This window comes from Caretta caretta, chromosome 7 (assembly GCF_965140235.1).
Source record: "Caretta caretta isolate rCarCar2 chromosome 7, rCarCar1.hap1, whole genome shotgun sequence".
NCBI classification, from domain to species: domain Eukaryota; kingdom Metazoa; phylum Chordata; order Testudines; family Cheloniidae; genus Caretta; species Caretta caretta.
In genome coordinates this window covers 30,428,001-30,447,796 of record NC_134212.1, presented here as the reverse complement: position 1 = coordinate 30,447,796, position 19,796 = coordinate 30,428,001, and the positions used below count along the sequence as shown (strand labels likewise).

The 19,796-nt window shown below is 59.0% G+C and overlaps 1 protein-coding gene across 1 annotated transcript; it reads right to left on the bottom strand.

The window, feature by feature from the left end:
* Positions 1-6,722: 6,722 nt before the first annotated feature.
* On the bottom strand, positions 6,723-19,187 carry OVOL1 (ovo like transcriptional repressor 1). Its single transcript, XM_048858146.2, has 4 exons — positions 19,088-19,187; positions 9,289-9,464; positions 8,555-8,741; positions 6,723-7,030 (listed from the first exon to the last, which is right to left on the bottom strand). Exons 1-4 carry the CDS (start codon positions 19,185-19,187, stop codon positions 6,735-6,737), a joined length of 759 nt encoding a protein of 252 aa, XP_048714103.1. The 3' UTR covers positions 6,723-6,734.
* Between the last annotated feature and the right edge of the window lie 609 nt (positions 19,188-19,796).

Here is a 19,796-nt window from a genome sequence, read left to right as displayed (position 1 = left end):
CTCCAGCAGGTCTCTGCAAGGTGGAGCGTCACCGGGTGTCCCAGGAGCAACCTTGACAACCACCCTGTTCAACCCACGATCCTTCCCTACGCGCCCCTGCCTGGCTGCTGGGCACTGGGCCTTTGTGCTCCAGCCTTGGCTCTTCCATTCATGTGCGTGGATGGCACATTCACCACCCGCCCCCCCCCTCCCAGCCCTTACCCCCTGCCAGGACAAGCAAGTAACCCCTATAGCCCCCCAGTCAAAGAGAAACTGAGTCACAAAACCCTCATTCACCACAGCTGTGCACAAGCCACACACCTGGCTGCGTGATCTGTAACTACTAGACCCCACAAGTCCTCATTCCCAGGCTGTCCCCTCCTGCACTATAACCCACTAGACCCCACTACCCTCCTTGAGCAGGAGAGACCCCAAAAGCCCTGACTCACAGCCCCCTTCTGCTCTAACCACTAGACCCCTGTGCCCAAACTGAGGATGGAAGCCGGGAGTCCAAATGCCCAAGACTGTAGCAAATAGGCGGGTGGGTGAGAGAGAGCTGCACTCCTTGGGCTGGTTGCACTATACAGAGGATAACAACCTACTTCTGCTAGTCCTTTAGCTCAAGAGACCACGGTCTGGGTGTGGATGTGAAGATTGTTAGTTCAGTGCCCAGTAATGACCTGGTTGGGTACGAGATCCTGGAAAGGACGACTGCCAGGGGCAGCGTTACGGATACCTTTAGCCTGGCATTTCCTCCACTGGGAGTGCTTGACTCATTGATTAGCTCACTTCCCCATCCCCATCCATCCTTCTCTTTCTAGCGCAATACATGCCCCATCTATATCTGCATCCACCTACCCCTCTATCCCCATACACACACCTCCATCTAGCCACATGCATAGCCCCGTCCCACCACCACTGCTCCGCCCCACCCAGCATAGGCTCATAGACTTCAAGGCCAGAAGGGACCATCGCAGGCCATAGATCTGCACATCACAGGCCACAGAACCTCCTCGTCCCACTCCTGCAATAGGCCCAGCAGCTCTGGCTGAGTTACTGAAGGCCTCAAATAGGGATTTAAAGCCTTACCCTTCCCTCCCGTACATAGCCATCCCCATACACACACACCCCAGGAGCCTTGCCAGCCCTTTGCACTGTTCTGAATGCCACCCCCTTCACCCGCTGCTCCAGTGGACTGGTAAATTAAACTCCACTCAAGGGGCCCCCAGCTCTTCACGGGCGGCTGGGCGCCCCTCAGGCTCGTGCACAGGGAGGCTGCCAGGCCCGGGGAGCAGCCATCTGTAGAGCAATCCTGCCTCCCATTGCTACTAGCAACAGAAATTGTTCCGGTTGGGAGCTGGACCCTTTCCCCTCTGCGCCAGCCCCAGGGCGGGGCGGACTGCCTGGTTGGCTCAGTGGGGTGGGGACTGGGACACGGGGGCCTGTCCCCTCTACAGGGCGCCAGCCCCAGGCCCTGTGCACAGTTCGCTGGCCCTGAGGGTGGCAGCGGGCACAGCGGGGATCACCCAGGCACCCGAGCTCTCAGGCAGGGTCCCTTGCAGCTCCCGCAGGCTTCTGGCTTTGTGGAGGCAGATTCTCCGTCGGTGCTGCCAGCCAGGGGGGTGTCAGGGGTACCATGGGCACGTGTCCTGCTGGGATCGGAGACCCGGCAAGCTCTTTGCCCACAGGCCAGCGGGCGAGCTGGATTTCAGGCGGAGCCCCTGCAGCGGAGAAGCTGCCTTTGTGGAGGATCGCTCAGCACATTGCTGCCCCCCTGGGGAACAGCGCCGGGATGGGCTGTTTGCGCTGACATGGAGGCTGGGGAGTGCCTTCGTGCAGGTTACTTACTCAGCTCACATCCAGCTTAGCACAGGGTGAGTAACCATCGGAACATGCCCCTATGGGCCAGGGTAGCGCCTCCATCTCCTGATGGCTCCAGGTCCAGACTGGCTGCCCTTCTGGTAGATGCTTTAGTCCAACTCAAGTGATTGGGCTCCAGCAGGGGGAACTGGGTGACAAGCTCTGGCCTGTGCCGTCCAGGAGGTCAGCCTTGATGCACTAATGGAGCCCGACGGCCCTAAACCGCTACGACTCCATGTGGCCTTGGAAGGCCACCTGTGGGGGCTGTTATCTCAGGCTGGGTGCGGGCCACAGAGCGGGCCCTGCTGCACCAGGTGGGAGATGGGCAGGGCCTCACTGTGATGGGGCAGTCGATGGGTGCACGTCCCCGTTCTGTGACACCCCCCCTCACCTTGCCCACTATAACCCCATGGTCTCTGTGGATCTGACTGCCATGGTGGGTACTTCGCCAGTGTAGCGAGTCAGTGAAGCTCACAATGCCCAGACTGTTCGATGCCCTGGGCTAGGTGATGTGCCCAGCTCAGCCCATCCAACTGGCAACGAGGGGGTCTCTATGCCTGACGTTACTCCTGAGCACCCTGCTGGCCCTTTGCTTGTCTGGAAGCCGGACACTGGTGAGTTCGACAGAAGCAACTCAAGGGGTAACTCCCACCTGAGCGAGTGCAGGGTGCTGGGGAGCAGCCTTGGGTGATCAAAGGCTGAGAGGAGGGGCCACATGCCCAGCCTTAGGGAGGAAAATAGCCAGCAGCTGGTGCCTGCTGGGCACTGCAGAATCCCCCCGACCTGACCTGGCTTCGTGCAGTGCCCGGTGCAGCTCAGTCCCTTCCCGACCGGCGAGTGCCACAGAACAGCGATGCCAGGAAATGCCGAGTGCAGGGAAACGGCCCCACAACCTTCACTCGGGCCTTTCTGAGCAACGCCTCAGCACCCAGAGCCACCCTCTGTGCTGTACCGAGTGGGGGCTTCCGGCCACGGCTCTGCACTCAGCCCGTGCCTGCTTCTGAGCCTGACCCACCAGCCCCTCTCCCCTCAGCCGACTGCTAACGCCGGACTGCCACTTGCCCTTCATCAGCCTCCCAGAGCAGGCCCAGCACCCACCTGGCCGCTGACAATCCCCGGGGGCCTGGCTAGCAAAAACCCACAAAACGCAGAGCTGGAGCCAGGCCTGATGGGGCTCCCAAGGGGTGTTGTCACAGACTCACCAGCCTGGGGCGCCTCCTTCTGGGGAGACCCAGCGTCGCAGGCCCTCTGCCTTACTCTCCTCTGGGCTTTGGCCAGCTGGGTGGTGACTTGGCCATCCGGCCAGGCCACACAGAGCGTCCTGCCCCTGCTCCTGCCCCTGCCCCTGCCCCTGCCCCACGGGCCAGCTCAACTGCTCCCACCCCTCCTGTTGCAGCCACAGGGCTCTGCAGAGTCCGTCCTGACTCTAGCCCACCGCACTGCCTCCCGGGGCTTGGTCCTGGCCTCCCTTCAGGGACAGGACCCAAGCGCTGCCTGCAGGCCCCTCTGTGGCGCTTCTCCCGGAGAGGTGCCACAGATGGGCTGATTGGCCTCACTAGCTCCCCTTCACCCTTCACTGCCAGGGTGAGGTACATACCACAGCACAGTCCACATGAGCCTCTAGCCTTTGATCATACACACGGCGGGGAGGGAGGAGGGGAGGCAGAGGCACCCACCCCACCCCACGCAGATCATCTCATGGTCCAAGTACAGTACTGCCAAGCTGGGCCAACTAACCCCTCCACCGCTCAATACAGCTTCACCTAACACAGGGCCTGCAGCAGGCATGTGTGCCGAGACTCCACAGCAGCTACTGCCCGCTCCACAGCGGGGCAGAGTTAAGGCTGAGTGGGCGCGCCCCTCTAATACCCATCAGCGTGGCGGGAGACCCCGCCCTGCTGGAGGGAGGAGTGTGTGGGGCACAGGGGTCTGCTGCACTCAAACAGCCGGCTAATACTGCCAGTGCCAGAGCCGGGCAGGCGAAGGACGCTTTACATTGCCAGCGGGCAGTGGCTCCTTCTCTTTACACACCAGCCAGGCTTTGCAGGGGGCACGCGGGCACAGAGCTGGGATTTGTAACTGGGGTCGGGGGAGCTAAGGGCAGGTCTGGGTGGGGTGGCACAAAGCCCCTGCTTGCCAGAGCCTGACACAGACTTCCCAGGCCAGCAGGGCCCGCTGCCTCCTTTCTTGTGGGATGGCTGCGCGGCTGGCACTAGGCATTACTCTGGGGCAGCCACAGCTCTGTAAGGGCTGAGAAGGCAGCGCGGCTCCAGCCGCTGTCCCAGAACGCAGCCCTTGGTTTGCAAACCTGGCCGGGGCCCTGAAAAACCCGGTATTTCTTGGAATAACCAGCCAGCAGGACAATTAGCAACTGGAGGGGGAGGGGACGCCAGGCTGAAGGAGGCCACTGGGTGGGCTCATGCATCTGATCCGGGGGGGGGGGGGGGCAATCCCAGGCTGGAGGGGCCCATGGGTCTGATTGCAATGGGGTATGGGGGGTGGATACCGGTGGGATAGCTGCTGTCTCTGCTCTGGATCCATTACTGCCTCCTAGCCAAGCCATGGTCCTGGCTGCCCCCCTTTCTGTGAGTTCTGGCAGTACACCCCCCCCCATCCCATTCCCCTTTCTCCCCCCCCTCCGGCTTGGCTATGGGAACACATAGTTTGTGGCAAGTGGGCGGGGGGGGGGGGGGGTGGCAGCCGCACTCTGCATATTCAGCTAGACAAGCCTTAGCTGGAGGGGGCATGCCGTGTGGTGCTGGGAGCGCTGAAGGGGGCTCCCGGGCTGGGACAGCAGCAGGCTGGGGTAGGCAAGGGCCGCTGGACAGGAGTGCGGAGCACTGCTCAGAGCTGGTTCAATTCCCTGATTTTAATAGACTCACAAACAGACAAAGATACAAACTCACAATTACTAACAAACTGTCTGGCTCGTTTCCCACAGCCAAACTGTAAACACGATCCAGGCCCTGGCACCCCGACACCTCCTACTACACCCCTGCCAGGACCCACTGCCCCACCTCTGTATGTGCAGGGGGTGGGGGACAGGATGGACGCAGTTAGAGCAGCCCAGCTTAGTGGGATGCGGGGTCCCCTCTGCCCTGGGAGGAAGCTCCCTGCTAAGCTGGAAACTGATCCCTCTACTCATCCTCTTGGCACTGGGGATTGGCAGTCCCCCAATATCTACCCAAGGAGGAGAGGCAGCCACTCCCAGATTTAAAGGGATTTGAGTTAGTATGTGTGGGGGAAGCTGGGTCTTTGGCATTGCCCCACTGCAGTCACGGTGGGCCCAGAAGAGGGTAGGTGGTGGTGGGGGTAACAGCCCAGCTGGTCATATGTGGGGTGCAGACCCATGCGTGGCCATGGTGAGGCCCTACCCATTCCCTCTGACCTAGGGTGTCTGCTATGACCACCTCCCCGCCCCGGTGAGTAGATGCTCTGGGGCTGGCCATGCAGGTGGAGGTCTGCAATTGCTCTGATCCCGGGGACCCCAATTACCAGGTGTTCTCTGGTGTATAAAGAAGGTGTTGGAGGGGAGCAGGCAGCGGGAAGGGGACCTAGTGGGTGTGGGGGCTCCCTGCAGCCTCCCCCTTCCCCATTAAAGCATTTGTACCCCAGCCCCCCGCCTCAGGAGAGCAGCACAAATAAGGCAGAGGATGCGGGGGGATTCAGATAAATCCCACATCCCTGATCAACATTCTCCAGTCACCATGATCCCCCCAGCTGTCCAGGTTAGTGACAGCTCTGCAACGGCGGTGGGGGGGGGGGAACGGTGGCACAGAGGGGCCTGGGGAATTGGCGCTATAGAAATGGAGGATCCCCCCGCAACTCCTAGATATGTCTGAGGAGGCGTCTCTACCCAGAGTCAAACCTGGTGCCCAGATTTTAACGTCATGGATATTTCTCCCAAGTGGGGTTGGGGCCCTGGAGTTGAATGAGCCTTGTCCCCTTCCCAGGCATTCTCAGGCCCCCAGCACAGGTCTCCTGTCAGCCACGGAGACTCCCGGGGTGGGGACAGCTGAGATTTGTAATGTCAATGCCTTCCCCAAAGCAGCAGCAGCCCGGGAGCAAATCTCAGGGCAAACTTCAGGCAGGAACAGCTGGGTGTGGGGCCAAGGTGGCACTGGGAAATCCAGGGCAGAATGGTCCTGATGGGATCAATGGGGGCAGGGAATGGAGCAGCCCCTGGGTTCTTCCTGAGTGTGTATGTGGGGGGGAATGGACGGGGATGGCACCGAGATGGAGATGGGGGAGGGGGTAAATGCTCCTCCCCACCCCATTCCTGCTGCCCAGCCCCCATCAGAAAAGCACAATGGTAAAAAATCCTGTTTGCCCAGCCTGTGGGCAGAGCCTCCGGGGGACTGGGCAGTGCCAGCCCAGGGAGGGTGTGGGGCACCCACGCAGCCCACAGAAGGGAGCTGCCCGCATCTCCCCCAAGGCTTCGGGGAAGGAACAGTGCAAAGTCAGTGGCCTGTGGATAGCTGGCTGCCCCTGAGGGGTGGGGGGACAGCGTAGCATTGAGGACTTCTCCTCCACAGGGGGTGGGGGCTTCTTCGGAGCATTTGCCACGTGCTACCCACGTCCCAGGCCACTGTTGGGAGGGAGCATGTGGTGTCCAGCCTCCAGGCAGCAGGGCTCAGTCACTGGTCCTCCCCCAGTGTTGGGCGCCCACCAGGGGACACTGTCTCACGGGAGCTCATTGCTGTATAGGGCCCTGCCCAGCCTCCAGGGGGTGCCGTCTCCCAGGCACCTGGGTGCCCTGCAGGGGGCGCCGTCTCCCAGGCACAGGGTGCCCTGCAGGGGGCGCCATCTCCCAGGCACAGGGTGCCCTGCAGGGGGCGCCGTCCTGCAGGGGGCGCCGTCTCCCAGGCACGGGGTGCCCTGCAGGGGGCGCCGTCTCACAGGCACGGGCTGCTCTGCAGCAGGGTGGGGAGGGCACTGTGCAGGGAGGCGGCCGTCTTGCGCGAGGCCTTGAGCAGCAGGGGGCTGTCAGGGTGCTGCTCCCGCAGATGGAGCAGGTGGCCCTCCTGGCTGTCGGCCGTGCAGCCGCACTCCTCGCACACGTAGAGCTTGGCCCGCCGCTCCTTGTAGGCATAGCGCTGCTGCACCCCATGGATCTTCTTCAGGTGCGACTCCAGGGAGCAGCGCTGCGTGAAGGCCTTGTCGCACAGGTTGCACTTGTATGGCCGCACGCCTGCAGCGGGGGGGAACGGACACGAAGGGTTAGCACTCCCTGTGCACATTCCCCCCTCGTGCCTCCCTTCATCCCCAGGGACCTAGCCCCCCCGACTCCCGCCTGCACAGAGCCAGCCCCACTGCCCAGAAACCCAGTAACCCCCCCTGGTGTGTGCACACAGACAGACACAGCGCCCCACAATCCCAGCCCCAAGGGCCCGTTCATTCCACCAGTGCAGAGGGTGGAGAGGGTTAAGAAATCCCCCAGAACCCTACGGGGAGGGCTAAGGGGTGGGGCCTGTTGCCAAGGCTCACCTGTGCAGGTGCTGGGGCAGGGCTGGTGGGGAAAAGGGTCTAGGCTGCACAGGCACGGGGACGGAGCTGGTGGGGACGTGTCCCAGCGGGGGTAGGGCTCTCACTTGTGGGGGGCGGGGCTGGCTGGGGCGTGTCCCAGAAGGGGCAGGGCTCTCACCTGTGTGTGCACGGGGGCGGGGCTGGGGGAGGCAGGGCTCTCACCGGTGCGGGTGCGGGCGCGGGGGCAGGGCTGGTGGGAAGGTGGCCGGGCGGGGGCAGGGCTCTCGCCGGTGCGGGCGCGGGGGCAGGGCTGGTGGGGAGGTGTCCAGGCGGGGGCGGGGGCAGGGCTGGTGGGGAGGTGTCCGGGCGGGGGCGGGGCTCTCACCGGTGCGGGCGCGGGGGCAGGGCTGGTGGGGAGGTGTCCGGGCGGGGGCGGGGGCAGGGCTCTCGCCGGTGCGGGGGCAGGGCTGGTGGGGAGGTGTCCGGGCGGGGGCGGGGGCAGGGCTCTCGCTGGTGCGGGCGCGGGGGCAGGGCTGGTGGGGAGGTGTCCGGGCGGGGGCGGGGCTCTCGCCGGTGCGGGCGCGGGGGCAGGGCTGGTGGGGAGGTGTCCGGGCGGGGGCGGGGCTCTCGCCGGTGCGGGCGCGGGGGCAGGGCTGGTGGGGAGGTGTCCGGGCGGGGGCGGGGCTCTCGCCGGTGCGGGCGCGGGGGCAGGGCTGGTGGGGAGGTGTCCGGGCGGGGGCGGGGCTCTCGCCGGTGCGGGCGCGGGGGCAGGGCTGGTGGGGAGGTGTCCGGGCGGGGGCGGGGGCAGGGCTCTCGCTGGTGCGGGCGCGGGGGCAGGGCTGGTGGGGAGGTGTCCGGGCGGGGGCGGGGGCAGGGCTCTCGCCGGTGCGGGCGCGGGGGCAGGGCTGGTGGGGAGGTGTCCGGGCGGGGGCGGGGCTCTCGCCGGTGCGGGCGCGGGGGCAGGGCTGGTGGGGAGGTGTCCGGGCGGGGGCGGGGCTCTCGCCGGTGCGGGCGCGGGGGCAGGGCTGGTGGGGAGGTGTCCGGGCGGGGGCGGGGCTCTCGCCTGTGCGGGCGCGGGGACAGGGCTGGTGGGGAGGTGCCCGGGCGGGGGCGGGGCTCTCGCCGGTGCGGGCGCGGGGGCAGGGCTAGTGGGGAGGTGTCCAGGCGGGGGCGGGGGCAGGGCTCTCGCCGGTGCGGGCGCGGGGACAGGGCTGGTGGGGAGGTGCCCCAGCGGGGGCAGGGCTCTCACCGGTGTGGGTGCGGACGTGGCGTTTGAGGTCGAAGGTGTCGTTGAAGCCCTTCCCGCAGTAGGGGCAGAGGTGACGCTTGACCTCGCTGTGGCACTTGAGGTGCCGGTTGAGCATGCGCTGGTAGCTGAAGCCCTTCTGGCACACGGGGCAGGAGAACAGCTCGCCCGGCCCCTCGCCCAGCGTCACCTGCCGGGGGCGGGGATGGAGCTGTCACCCCGGATCCCAAGGAGGGGGTGCCCAGTGACAGGGCTCTGTCTCCTCCCCCAGGCCCAAGGGCACCCCCACCAACCCCAGGAGCCCTGGGGAGGCCATCCCAAGCACCAGATCCTCCACTGCTCCCTTCCCCTCCCCAAACCAGCCCCCACCTCCCTGGACACTCACAAACAGGGACCCCCAAACACCCCCCACAGTCTCTGCCCCCCAGCACCGTGGGACAGCAGGGGAGCTGGGTGTCAGGATTGAGGAGCATTGGCAAAGCTGTGTGGGCAAGAAGCTCAGGCAGGGAGAGCAGGGAAGCTGGGCATCGGGTCGGCCAGGTGCTCATGATGACACTCAGACCCTCCCTGGTACCCAGCCACAGTGCAGTGGGCGAGAAGGGGGTTCTCTGGGCACAGATAGATCCTGAGGTTCCCCTGGGCAATCAACCCTGCACAGCCCAGATTGGCCACCCGGGGGCCCTATGCACCCTGAGCCTGGAAGAGCTCCCCTGCCTCTCCTGGCCCCCAATTCATACCTTCATTTTGGGCCGCAGGAACCCATTGTGCTCCCCAGCTGGGGGCCCCTCCCCGGGGAGCTGGGCAGCCGTGTAGCTTGGATCTCGCAGGGTCAGGTCCAGGGGCATCGGATACGAGGGGGCTTCAGCCACCGAGGGCTCCAAGTCCTTGCCCAGGGCACAGCCCCCCAGGCAGACTAGGAGAAAGCAGAGGGGAGGGTTATAGGGAGGGCTTTGCTCCCTAAGATCTGGGGTGAGGGGTACAGGCAGTGGAGGGTGGGAATCAGGCCCGTTCCACCAAGGCCATATGGTAGATGAGCCACCTGGGCTCCGCATGGCCCCATGAGCTTGCAAGCCCCCTCGCCCCCAGCCGGCCTCACCCATCATCCACCGGACCCACACCGCATGCAACAGGGGGGTGATGCCCCAGCAGTGGGGAGTTTCCAGGGGATTCCCCATTCCCCCAGCAGGCTTGCCACCCCACCCTCAAGCCCAGTGTTCACTGTCTTCCCTCCCCGCCCCCGGCCCCCCCAATCAGAATGGAACAAGGTGAAAGAGGCACCAGGTGGCGTCACCCGCATGGGGCAGTCATTGGCTTGTTCGCACTCCCCCCCCCCCGAAGGGCAGCAGCCACGGACTGGGGAGGGGGTCAGCCTGGCAGCCTGGAGAGAGGGGGGAGCCAGGCTAGGGTCATGGCAACACAGGAGGAACCCCACACCCACACCCACACCCAGTCCCCACCCCACGAGCCAGCCAGTCCCCCACCTGTACAATGGATCAGAGCCAGTGCCCCCTAGAGGAGAAGGGCTCCCATATCCCTTTCCCCACCCAGATTGGAGCCAGTGCCCCCCAGAGGGGAACCTCCCTGTACCCCATTGCCTAGCGCTGCAGTAAACAAGCCCCTGGAACCGGTTCCCCGAGATGTTATTGAAAAGTCTGGCCCAGCCCAGCTGGTTAATTGAGTGTTTCCACCTGGGTGTCACCTGCCCCTAGGCCAGCTGGGTGGGGGGAGAACTAGTCCAGCTAGCCAGTCACCCCAGCACTCCCCTCCCACTGCAGAACAGCCTCAATATATCTCCCCTGCCCCACAGGGTCCAGCCCCTCCAAGTTTTTTGTCCTGCAGCCCACCACCATAGCATCCCGGCACCTTCCACATGAAACCAATAGCAACACAAAGGTCCTGAGTGGACTCCATGGAGTCTCTGGCCCTTCTCCCTTTACAGGGTCAGAACCCTGCATGGGGAAGGGGGTGATCAAATTGTGAGTGTCACTGAGAGCAGAAAGGCTCCATCAAAGAGCCTAGGCTGGATCCGGTGAGGGATTTCCAGGGGCGATAGGGAAGCATTAATGCCCCTGGGCGAGGCACTGGGAAGAGCTCAGCGGGAACACCGTGTGCAGTTCTGGTCACCCGTGTTCAGGAACAAGGGATCCAAACTGGCCCAGTGCAGAGAAGGGCTCCCAGGCTGATCAGGGGAGCAGAGAACTGATCTTACGAGAGGAGACTGAAAGGCTCGGCCTGTTTAGCCTGGCCTGGTGAAGGCTGAGCTGGCATCTGGTTGTGTCTATAAATATGGAAGGGAAAGGGCTACTGAAGCTAAAGGACAGTGTTGGACAAGAGCAAATGGGGATAAACTGGGAAGGAAGCAACTGAGGCTGGAGATAAGAAGGTTTCTACCCATCAGAGGTGAGATGTTCTGGAACAGCCTCCCCTTAGGAAGGGTGGAGGCAAAATAAATAATGCAAGAAGGCCACACTGGGTCAGACCAATGGTCCATCTAGCCCCGTATCCTGTCTCTGATAGCGGCCCGTTCCAGATGCTTCTGAGGGAATGAACAGAACAGGGCAATTTCAAGTGATCCATCCCCTGTCATTCAGTCCCAGCTTCTGGCCGTCGGAGACTAGGGACACCAAGAGCACAGGGCTGCATCCTGACCATCTTGGCTGATAGCCATTGATGGACCCGTCCTCCAGGAACTTACCTAATTCTTTTTTGAACCCAGTTAGACTTTTGGCCTTCACAACATCCTCTGGCAAGGAGTTCCACAGGCTGACTGTACATTGTGTGAAGAAATACGGCCTTGCATTTGTTTCAAACCTGCTGCCTGTTACTTTGTTGGGTGACCTCTGGTCCTTGTGTTATGGGAAGGGGTAAATAATTCAGGATTTTATAGACCTCTTTCACATCCCCCCCTTAGTTATCTCTTTTCTAAACTGAACAAACACCAGCTTTTTAATCTCTCCTCATAGGAAAGCTGCTCCATCCCCCTCATCATTTTCACTGCTCTTCTCTGCTCCTTTTTCAATTCTAACGTCTCTTTTTTGAGTTGGGGGTGAGCAGAATGGCATGCAGGATTCAAGGCGTGGGCGTCCCAGGGCTTTCTCCAGTGGGATTATGATATTTTCTGTCTTATTACCGCACCCTTTTCTAATGGGTCCTAACATTCGCGGAGCATTTTTGACTCCCACTGTCCCTTGAGCAGATGTTGTCAGGGAACTACCCGCAGTGACACCAAGGTCTTTTTCCTGAGCGGTAGCAGCTAATTTAAACCCCCCTCTTTTTGGGTGGATAGTTGGGCTTATGTTTTCCAGTGTGTGTTACTTTGCATTTACCAACGCCGAGAGCCCAACCCAGCTGAGGATGGAGCTGGATGCATTTCTGTCAGGGGGGTGGATGGCTGTGATAGCAGGGCGTGGACACAACGGCGCAGGAGGTCCCTTTTAGCTGGTGTTGGCTTTGCAGCGTTTCCTAGAGCTGATCAGACTCCGGGCTAGCCTGGTCTCTGGAGGACGGTCGCACGGCTGGGTCCTCTCCCTGGAGAACGCTTTGTCCCTAGCTCACCTTCACACTGGGTGATGGGACCTGCACGTCCCAAGGAGTGCAGCACTCACTGCGGTTTATAGATCAGATACGGGCTTTGGTGCAGCTGGGGCATGATCCCCTAATTGCTTTGAAAATTAGGGATCAAGGCTTTAAACTGACCCCAGGAGTCAGCTGGGAGCCAGTGGAGGGACTCAAGCACAGACCTGAGCTATGGCTGCTTTCTGTACTGGCTGGAGCCTGTGCATCGTTCACTGAAGCTGGCCCCCGTGTGATCATCTAGTCTGACTTCCTGTAGGACCCAGGCCATAGGGCTTCCCTGCATTAATTCCTGGCTGAATTAAAGCAGATCCGGTGCTGCTGTGGAGGAGAGACAGGGATTATCTGGACCTCTGCCATGGAAAGTTCTGCATTTTCTCAAGTGGTTCGGCAGCGTTCTTCCTCGAGTGCTTGCTCATATCAATTCCAGTTAGGTACGTGCGTGCGCTGTGTGCACGGTTTCCCTAGCAGCTACCCGTCGGGCCGGCTGTGGAGCCCCCTGGAGTGGCACCGGTACAGAGCTCTATATACCACCCTGCAGCCGGACCCCCTTCAGCTTCTTCTTACCGCCAGTCTCTTGCTCGCAGGTGTCCCACAAATCCCTAGCTCTTCTGCTTATCTTTGTATATAGTTACCCATTGTTAGTTAAGTGTTTCTCTTCTAGTTGTTAATTGTAGTCTTTAACGGCTAGGGGGTTTTCCCCTTCACCAAGTGCCCTGCGGGGCCCTGGGGCATGCCGTCCCAGGGCGTCAAACCCTGGAGCTCCTGCGCCAAGCCTATGCCCACGGGCGACTCCCACGACTCCTGTCTCCGGTGTCTGGGAGCAGCCCATCAGGTAGACAAGTGGAAGATCTGCAAGGCCTTCAAGCCTCACACCAGAAAAGAGAGGGATATTCAATTGAAACAACTGCTCATGGAGTCAGCCCTCCGGTCGCAGCAGGACCCAGCCCCACGCGCTTCAGTGCGGAGCGCTCCTCCGAACGGCACCGAAAAAGGACTCAGCCTGCCTACCCAGGGGCCAGAGTTGCCGGCAAGAAGGAACTGAAGGGGGGCCGGGCCGGCAGGGTGGTATATAGAGCGCCACTCCAGGGGGCTCCACAGCCGGCCCGACGGGTAGCTGCTAGGGAAAAGTTTCCGACAGCCATGCACACATCACTCGCACACACCTAACTGGAATAGACATGAGCAACACAGCTGGAAGAGCAAGAGTTACAAAAAGGGTGAGTAACCGTTTTTTCCCCCACCAGCTCGCTGCACAATGGCCTGAAATTCTGACCCCTCTGCTAAAGTTGCTAGAAGCGGGGGCTATTCCTGGAGGCTTTCGCAGGGGGATCATTTATAAAGCCAGAGCTCTTCCTTCAACTTTTGTCTGCCACTGAACAATTACATCCTAATATGTATGCCCCTGGGGGCCAGGATTGTACAGCGCCAAGCACAACAGGGCCCAAATAGCCACCAGAGGACAGCAAAGCACATGTGTGGTCAGACATAGAAATATGGGGCTGACCTCGAGGCATCACCTAGTCCATCAGCCCTTGCTGAGGCAGGACCAAGGAAACCCCAACCATCTCTGACAGGTGTTTGTCCAACCTGGTCTTAAACCCCCTTCCCCCCCAAGGACAGTGCTGCTCCAACCTGCCTTGGGAGCCTGTTTGCAGGATCAGGGCCTGTGTGCACGTAAACAGATTCCAAAGGGAGAAGGAACCGCTGGGATCACCTAGTCTGACCTCCTGTGTAGCATAGGGAAGCCCTAGGACCTGTGTGAAAGCCGGGCTGAACCAGAGTAGATCTTCTAGAAAGCCAGCCAGTCTTGGTTTAAAAATGGCCAGTGATGGAGAATCTTTGGTCTGTTGTTCCAACGGTTAATTACCCTCATGGGTACCAATTTGCTCCTTATTTCCCATCTGAATTTGTCCAATGTCAGTTTCCAGCCATTGGATCTTGTTAGACCATTGTTAGATTGAGGAAACCCTTATCAAATGTTTCCTCTCCCCTCCACCCCCGGTAGGTAGTTATAGACTGGGATCAAGTCATCCCTTAACCTTTGCTGTGTTGAGCTAAATAGACAAAGCTCCTGGAGTCTCTCACTATGAGGCATGTTTTCCACATTTTTAATCATTCTGGTGGCTCTTCTCTGAGCCCTCTCCAATTTATCAGCATCCTTCTTGCATTGTGGCCACCAGAATGGGACACAGGATTCCAGCAGTGGTCACACCAGTGCCACATACAGAGGTAACAGAACCTCCCTAATCCTACATGAGCTTCCCTTGTTTATACAGTCAGGGGTTGCATTAGCCTTGCACTGAGAGCTCACGTTCAGCTGATTAGCCACCAGGACACCCCTTTCCCAAACCTTTCTCAGAGTCACTGGTCCCCAGCATAGAGTCCCCTCTTCTGTAAGTATGGCTGCAGTCTTGGTTCCTCGCTGTATAGGTTTATATTTGGCTCAGCTGAAATGCGTATTGTTTACGAAGTGATCCAGATAGCTCTGTAGCAGTGACTTATCCTCTTCATTATTCCCCGCTCCCCACTCTCCATCTGTCTGCGCAAGCGTCATTAGTAATGATTTTTTGTTTTCTTTGAGGTCCTTGATAAATGTCAGAAAGCACAGCACCAAGAACCAATCCTAGTGGGACCCCACTAGAAACACCTCTTCAATGCTGAGTCCCTGTTTAGTTACATTTCGGGACCTATCAGCTGACCCACTGTCAATCCATTCCAGGGGCCATATTGATCTGGTATCATTCTAGTTTGTTTTAACCTCACAATAGCATGTGACACCCAAACAAATGCTTTACTGAAATCTACATCTATTACATCACCCCTATGGCCTTTATCAACCAAACTTGTAATCACACCAAAAGAGATATCAAGTTAGTTTGACAGGATCAGGTTCGCCATAAACCCAGGTTGACTGGCATTCATTATCTCCTGCATCAGTCACTCCTTATCTTGCCCAGGAATGACATCAGGCTGACAGGCTTATAACTGCCTAGGTTGTAGAATATTGACTCTGGGAGAGCAGTGCTGTGTAGCGGGTAAGAGCGGGCAGGGCTAGGAGTCAGGACTCCTGGGTCATCTGTGCTATCTCTACCTCGTGGTTCCTTGCCCTGAGAAAGGAGGGCAGGGGTGAGGATCTAGTGCTGCTCACACGGTAAGGGTGAGGAGAGGGGATCAGCCCCTACCTTGCTGTGGCTTGGAATGGAGCGGCCAGCGCTTAAGACAAAGGGGAGAGCCAGGAATACAGGCTGCAGGGGGCAGACAACACTGCTGTCCCCCAGGGAATTCCCCAGGAACGGATGCTGGGATTCACCTTTCCCCTCCCCCCCCAACATTGGAGCATGGGCCAGGAGCACCGGGTCAGAGATAGGATGCACACGGCCCCCAGAGCCTGTGACATGTAGGGGCCTCCCTGGCCCTGGCTTACTTGCAGACCCTGGTAGCCATCTGATCTCTCCCACAAACAATGAGAGACAGCCCCTGCTCCCAAGAGCTCATAGTGTAAACAGCCAAAGGATGGGAGGGGAAACAAAGGCCCAGAGAGGAAACTTTGCCCAGGGTCAGTGGCAGAGCTGGGAATAGAACCCAGGTGTCCTTAGTCCCAGTGTCCGATCAGCTGGTCCCACGTGCAGAGACAGCTTCCAGGAGCAGCACTTCCCCCTACACCTGCTGTGCTAATGGGATCACTGGCACCCACACTTCTGATGCCCTCCCTTGAGCCTCCCAATCATATCACGGCCTGATTTAGTCATGCCAGAATTCATGAGGGAAAGGCGGGACCAGGATTCAGCCCTCCCTCCACTCCCAGAGCTGGGATAGAACCCAGGAGTCCTGGCGCCCAGCCCCCTCTACAAGTGTCTAACCTGCACTGGTTGATATTTAAGCCATTGGCTCCAAGGGGTGGTGCCAATTTGAAGGGACACCCCAGAGTAGGGCTGAAAGACTTATCTGATCAGAGGGGTCAGCAAAGCCTGACCCGTCAGGGGGATGAGACAGGGTTAAAGGGAATCGGGACCAGCCAATCAGTGAGTTAGTAATCTGTCTAGGGAGAAGTGGATACAGCTGGGACCCAGGACTCCTGGGTTCTATGCCAGCTCTGCCAGAAAGGGTCAATTTCTTTCCCCTCATTGGCTCTCCGTTTTCCCTCAGATCTCACATTGGCCCTGAGGACCAGGCAGGGCAGGGGGTGTCTAACTGAAATCAGGCCCTTTGGATTAGTTAATGACCCAGATGGACGCCAGGTTCTGCCAGGAATCAGCAGGTTGGAATCCACAGACAGCTACTCACAGAGCATCTGGGTATTAATTACCAGCTAATTACAGACTCCAGGGCCAGGCACTCCCAGGTGGGGTGCTAATGCACACTCCCTGCGTGCTGCAGGGTGGGTCATGAGCCAGGTACTCAGTATCCCGTTGATTTCATTGGGGGTCCTTGCTCACCAGCCCTGATTCCCCTCCCACCATCAGATTTACAGGTCCCCTTGCTCTGATCATCTCCTGCAGCCCTCATGGCCTCTATCCCCAGTTCTGGGAGAGGAGTGGGGTCTAGTGGTTTGAGCCCATTGCCTATTGCCCATCAGGGGGCAAAAGTGACAGAAGTGATATAGAGATCAGTCTCCTCTCCCCCCATTGAGGAGCTGGGGGAGCTCCCTGCTGGAGGGAGCTCTCCCTGCCACCAATCTGGGGAGACACCCAAATTCAAAGGGGTGCTCCGGTGGCACCAGCAGGGGAAGGATCTGACCTGGACCCAACCAAAAATAAGTGACATCCAAGTTTACAGTCAAGCGCTTATGGCACCAGACTGGGTTCTAGCCCCAGCTCTGACTTGCTGCCAGACATGTGGCAAATCCCTTAATCTACCCCAACAGCCATAGATTTAAAGGGACCTTTAGACCCTCTAGTCACCCCTGCACTGAGCTCAGTTACTTGTGTTTGACTAAAGCATGTTCCCAAAAGGCATCCAGGCATCTCCAAGAGATGGAGATGCCACCACATGCCTTGGCCATTTGTTCCAATGTTAATCACTCTCACACTTAAACACCTGGGGCCTCCTTTCTCACTTGAAGGTGTTTGGCTTTAACCCACACATGGGTTCTTGTTCTGCCTCTCACAGCTAGATTAAAGACTTTTCAGTACACTGTTTGCTCTTAGACACTGTCATCAAGTTACCGCTCAAGGTTCTTTTTGAGAAGTTAAATCAGATTGCCTTCCAGCGAGAGGCTTGAGCTCATGTTCTCCAGCCTTTGAGTTTAAGGTTGGTCTGGATTCTAGACAGGTTGAACAGGTAGAATAGGCCCAAGCTAGGATTTCTTTGCTTGCATGGGATTCTTTTTTAAAAAAAGAAAAAAACCCATTCAATTAAACTTTGAGACCATTCAATTAAACTGGTTTCTAAAGCTCCATTCACTGGAGCATTCAGACCCAGCACCCTGCACTCACAGATCAAAGATATTTCACTAGCCTCCAGAAGAAAAACACTCTCCCAGTACCTGTCTAGCCCACCATCACAGAGGTACCTGGGTGCCTCACTGTCTAGAATCTCTCCCACACACACACCTTGAGTGCTATCACCCCCATTTTACAGATGGGGAAACAGAGGCACAGAGAAGCTAAGTGACTTGCCCAATGTCACAGGGGAAGTCTGTGGCAGAGCAAGGAATTGAACCCAGGTTTCCCAAGTCCTAGGCTAGTGCCCTAACCACAGCACCAGCCTTGCTCTTTAAAATGTACTAGCTGGCAAAACATCTCTTAGAATTAAAGCTATGGCAGGGCTTCCTAGTGGCTTGAGCAGAGTAAACCCAGGAGTCCTGACTTCTAGTCTCATTCCCAGCTCTGTGAAGGAAGTGGAGTCTAGGGTTAGGAAGCGGGGCTGAAAGTCCAGACCCCTGGATTCTATTCTCAGCTCAAAGGGGGGAGTGGGGTCCAGTGGTTAGATGGAGTCAGGACTCTGGGATCCTTCCCAAGAAGGGTGACAGTACAATTGGTTCTGGTGTTCCTGACTTGGCAGTTGTAGCACTCCCGGGCCCTGCCCCCCTCACAGCTGGGAGCCAGCATCCCCACACACCTCCCAGCCCCTCAGCTAACAAACAAGCCAATCCCAAGAGGGAGTTTAAACATTAAAAGCCACTTCCCAATCATGGCCGCTGGAGTTCTGCATAACTGCGCTTCCCCCACTGCCCCAGCAGGCACCGCCCGGGGGCTCCCCGGGCTGAATGGCCAGGAGAGGAAATGGGAGGCTGGCCTGGCAAAGAGTCCCAGGGGAAGAGCACTGCCCAGAAAATGCTGATTGGAAACCCTCGTGGGTCCCTATTGGGATCCTGGCTCCAGGCCCTAGACACACGCACAGGCTGCCATCGGCAGATCAGTTAAGGAAATGAGCTGGGTCCAAAGGTCACCCTCCTGGAATCCGACTCCCGGCACCAAGAAACCGTTGCGGGCTGTTCCGTGCAGAGAGGGAGCACGAATCATCGGCCCCCACATTCCAGCCGGCCTGGAGCTGTATGTCAGGGAACTGCCATTACTTTGTGTGGCAAGCCCCACTCCCACCAGGCCAAGCCACTTCACCTGGTTCCCCAGCGCTGCTGTCCCCAGCCTCCTGTGCTGAGCTTTGAACAGGTGACTTGCCACTCCAGCAGCCGGCACGGTTGTGTGCTATCCACAAGCACGAATGGCAATATTTCAAAGAGCTCTAATCTCCAGCAAGGAAGGCTGGTCTAGCGGTTAGGGCTCTTGCCTCGGGAGACGAGTTAAATTCCCTCTCCGCCACAGAACCCCCCCCCCCCCCTTCTCCCTTAGGACCTTGGCAAGTCACTTAGCCTCTCTGTGCTTCACTTTCCCTTTCTGAGCAATGGGCATGATTGCCCTGTCCTGTCTCCCTTGAGGGCTGTGAGGTGCTCAGATTGCAGGTGCTGGGGGCAGATAAGTATCTGCACAGATCTAGCATCCTTCCTCCAATCAGACTCACCTGGTACATAGATCTCTCCTCTCTCTTCATCAGGCAATTCACTCCAGTTCCTCTTGCCCACAGACACACGGGATTTTTTCACTAAGAAAGCCCGAGGCATCTCCGAGATCAATTAAATTGCCTGGGATTCTTAAACAGATCAATAAATAAATACCAAGGCTTCTGCCTCTTAGCATAAAAACAGGGACAAACTTTCACCCAACTTGGGAAGGGGTTTTTCCTTTCAAATAAAATAAAATAAAATAAGTCAGCAGCAAGAGGGATTTCCAGGGAGCAGGTGACGTTGCAAGGAGAGCAGCGAACAAAAGTTTCCTCAACGTTCTAGGATGGAACCTTACAACAAGCCAGGCCCGCAGCGCCCTGGGGATGGACCGCTGGGTCCTGGTCGGTTTCACCCAGCGCCGTTCTTCGCGCGCAGCCTGCGCTCCGGTCAGTTTCAGCCTCCCAGCAGGTACAGCCGCTGAAGTGGCGGGGGAAGCGACCGGGGCGGGCTACGGAGCAGGCAGGCTCCCCGGGTTCTCCGCTAACCGCTCCCCTGCCGGGAGAGCCAGGACTTTTGCGGGCTCCGATCCGGAGGGACAGATCGGATCGGGAAGGGGAAAGAACTGTACCTGCGCTGAGCTCATTAGCGAGTTTGTTTTTGAAGGAGGGGGTGGGGATGGCGCATGCGTTTGGAAATAACGGTGTCACCCACCTGTGCGCTACCTGC

Bases quoted from the DNA above. Each gene is read 5' to 3' on its own strand.
- OVOL1 (XM_048858146.2), bottom strand. From the start codon at position 19,187: ATGCCTCGGGCTTTCTTAGTGAAAAAATCCCGTGTGTCTGTGGGCAAG. The intron at 8,742-9,288 runs GTATGAATTGGG...CGCCCCCGGCAG, and splicing joins TCCTGCGGCCCAAAATGAAG to GTGACGCTGGGCGAGGGGCC. The intron at 7,031-8,554 runs GTGAGAGCCCTG...CCCCCGCTGCAG, and splicing joins CCACGTCCGCACCCACACCG to GCGTGCGGCCATACAAGTGC.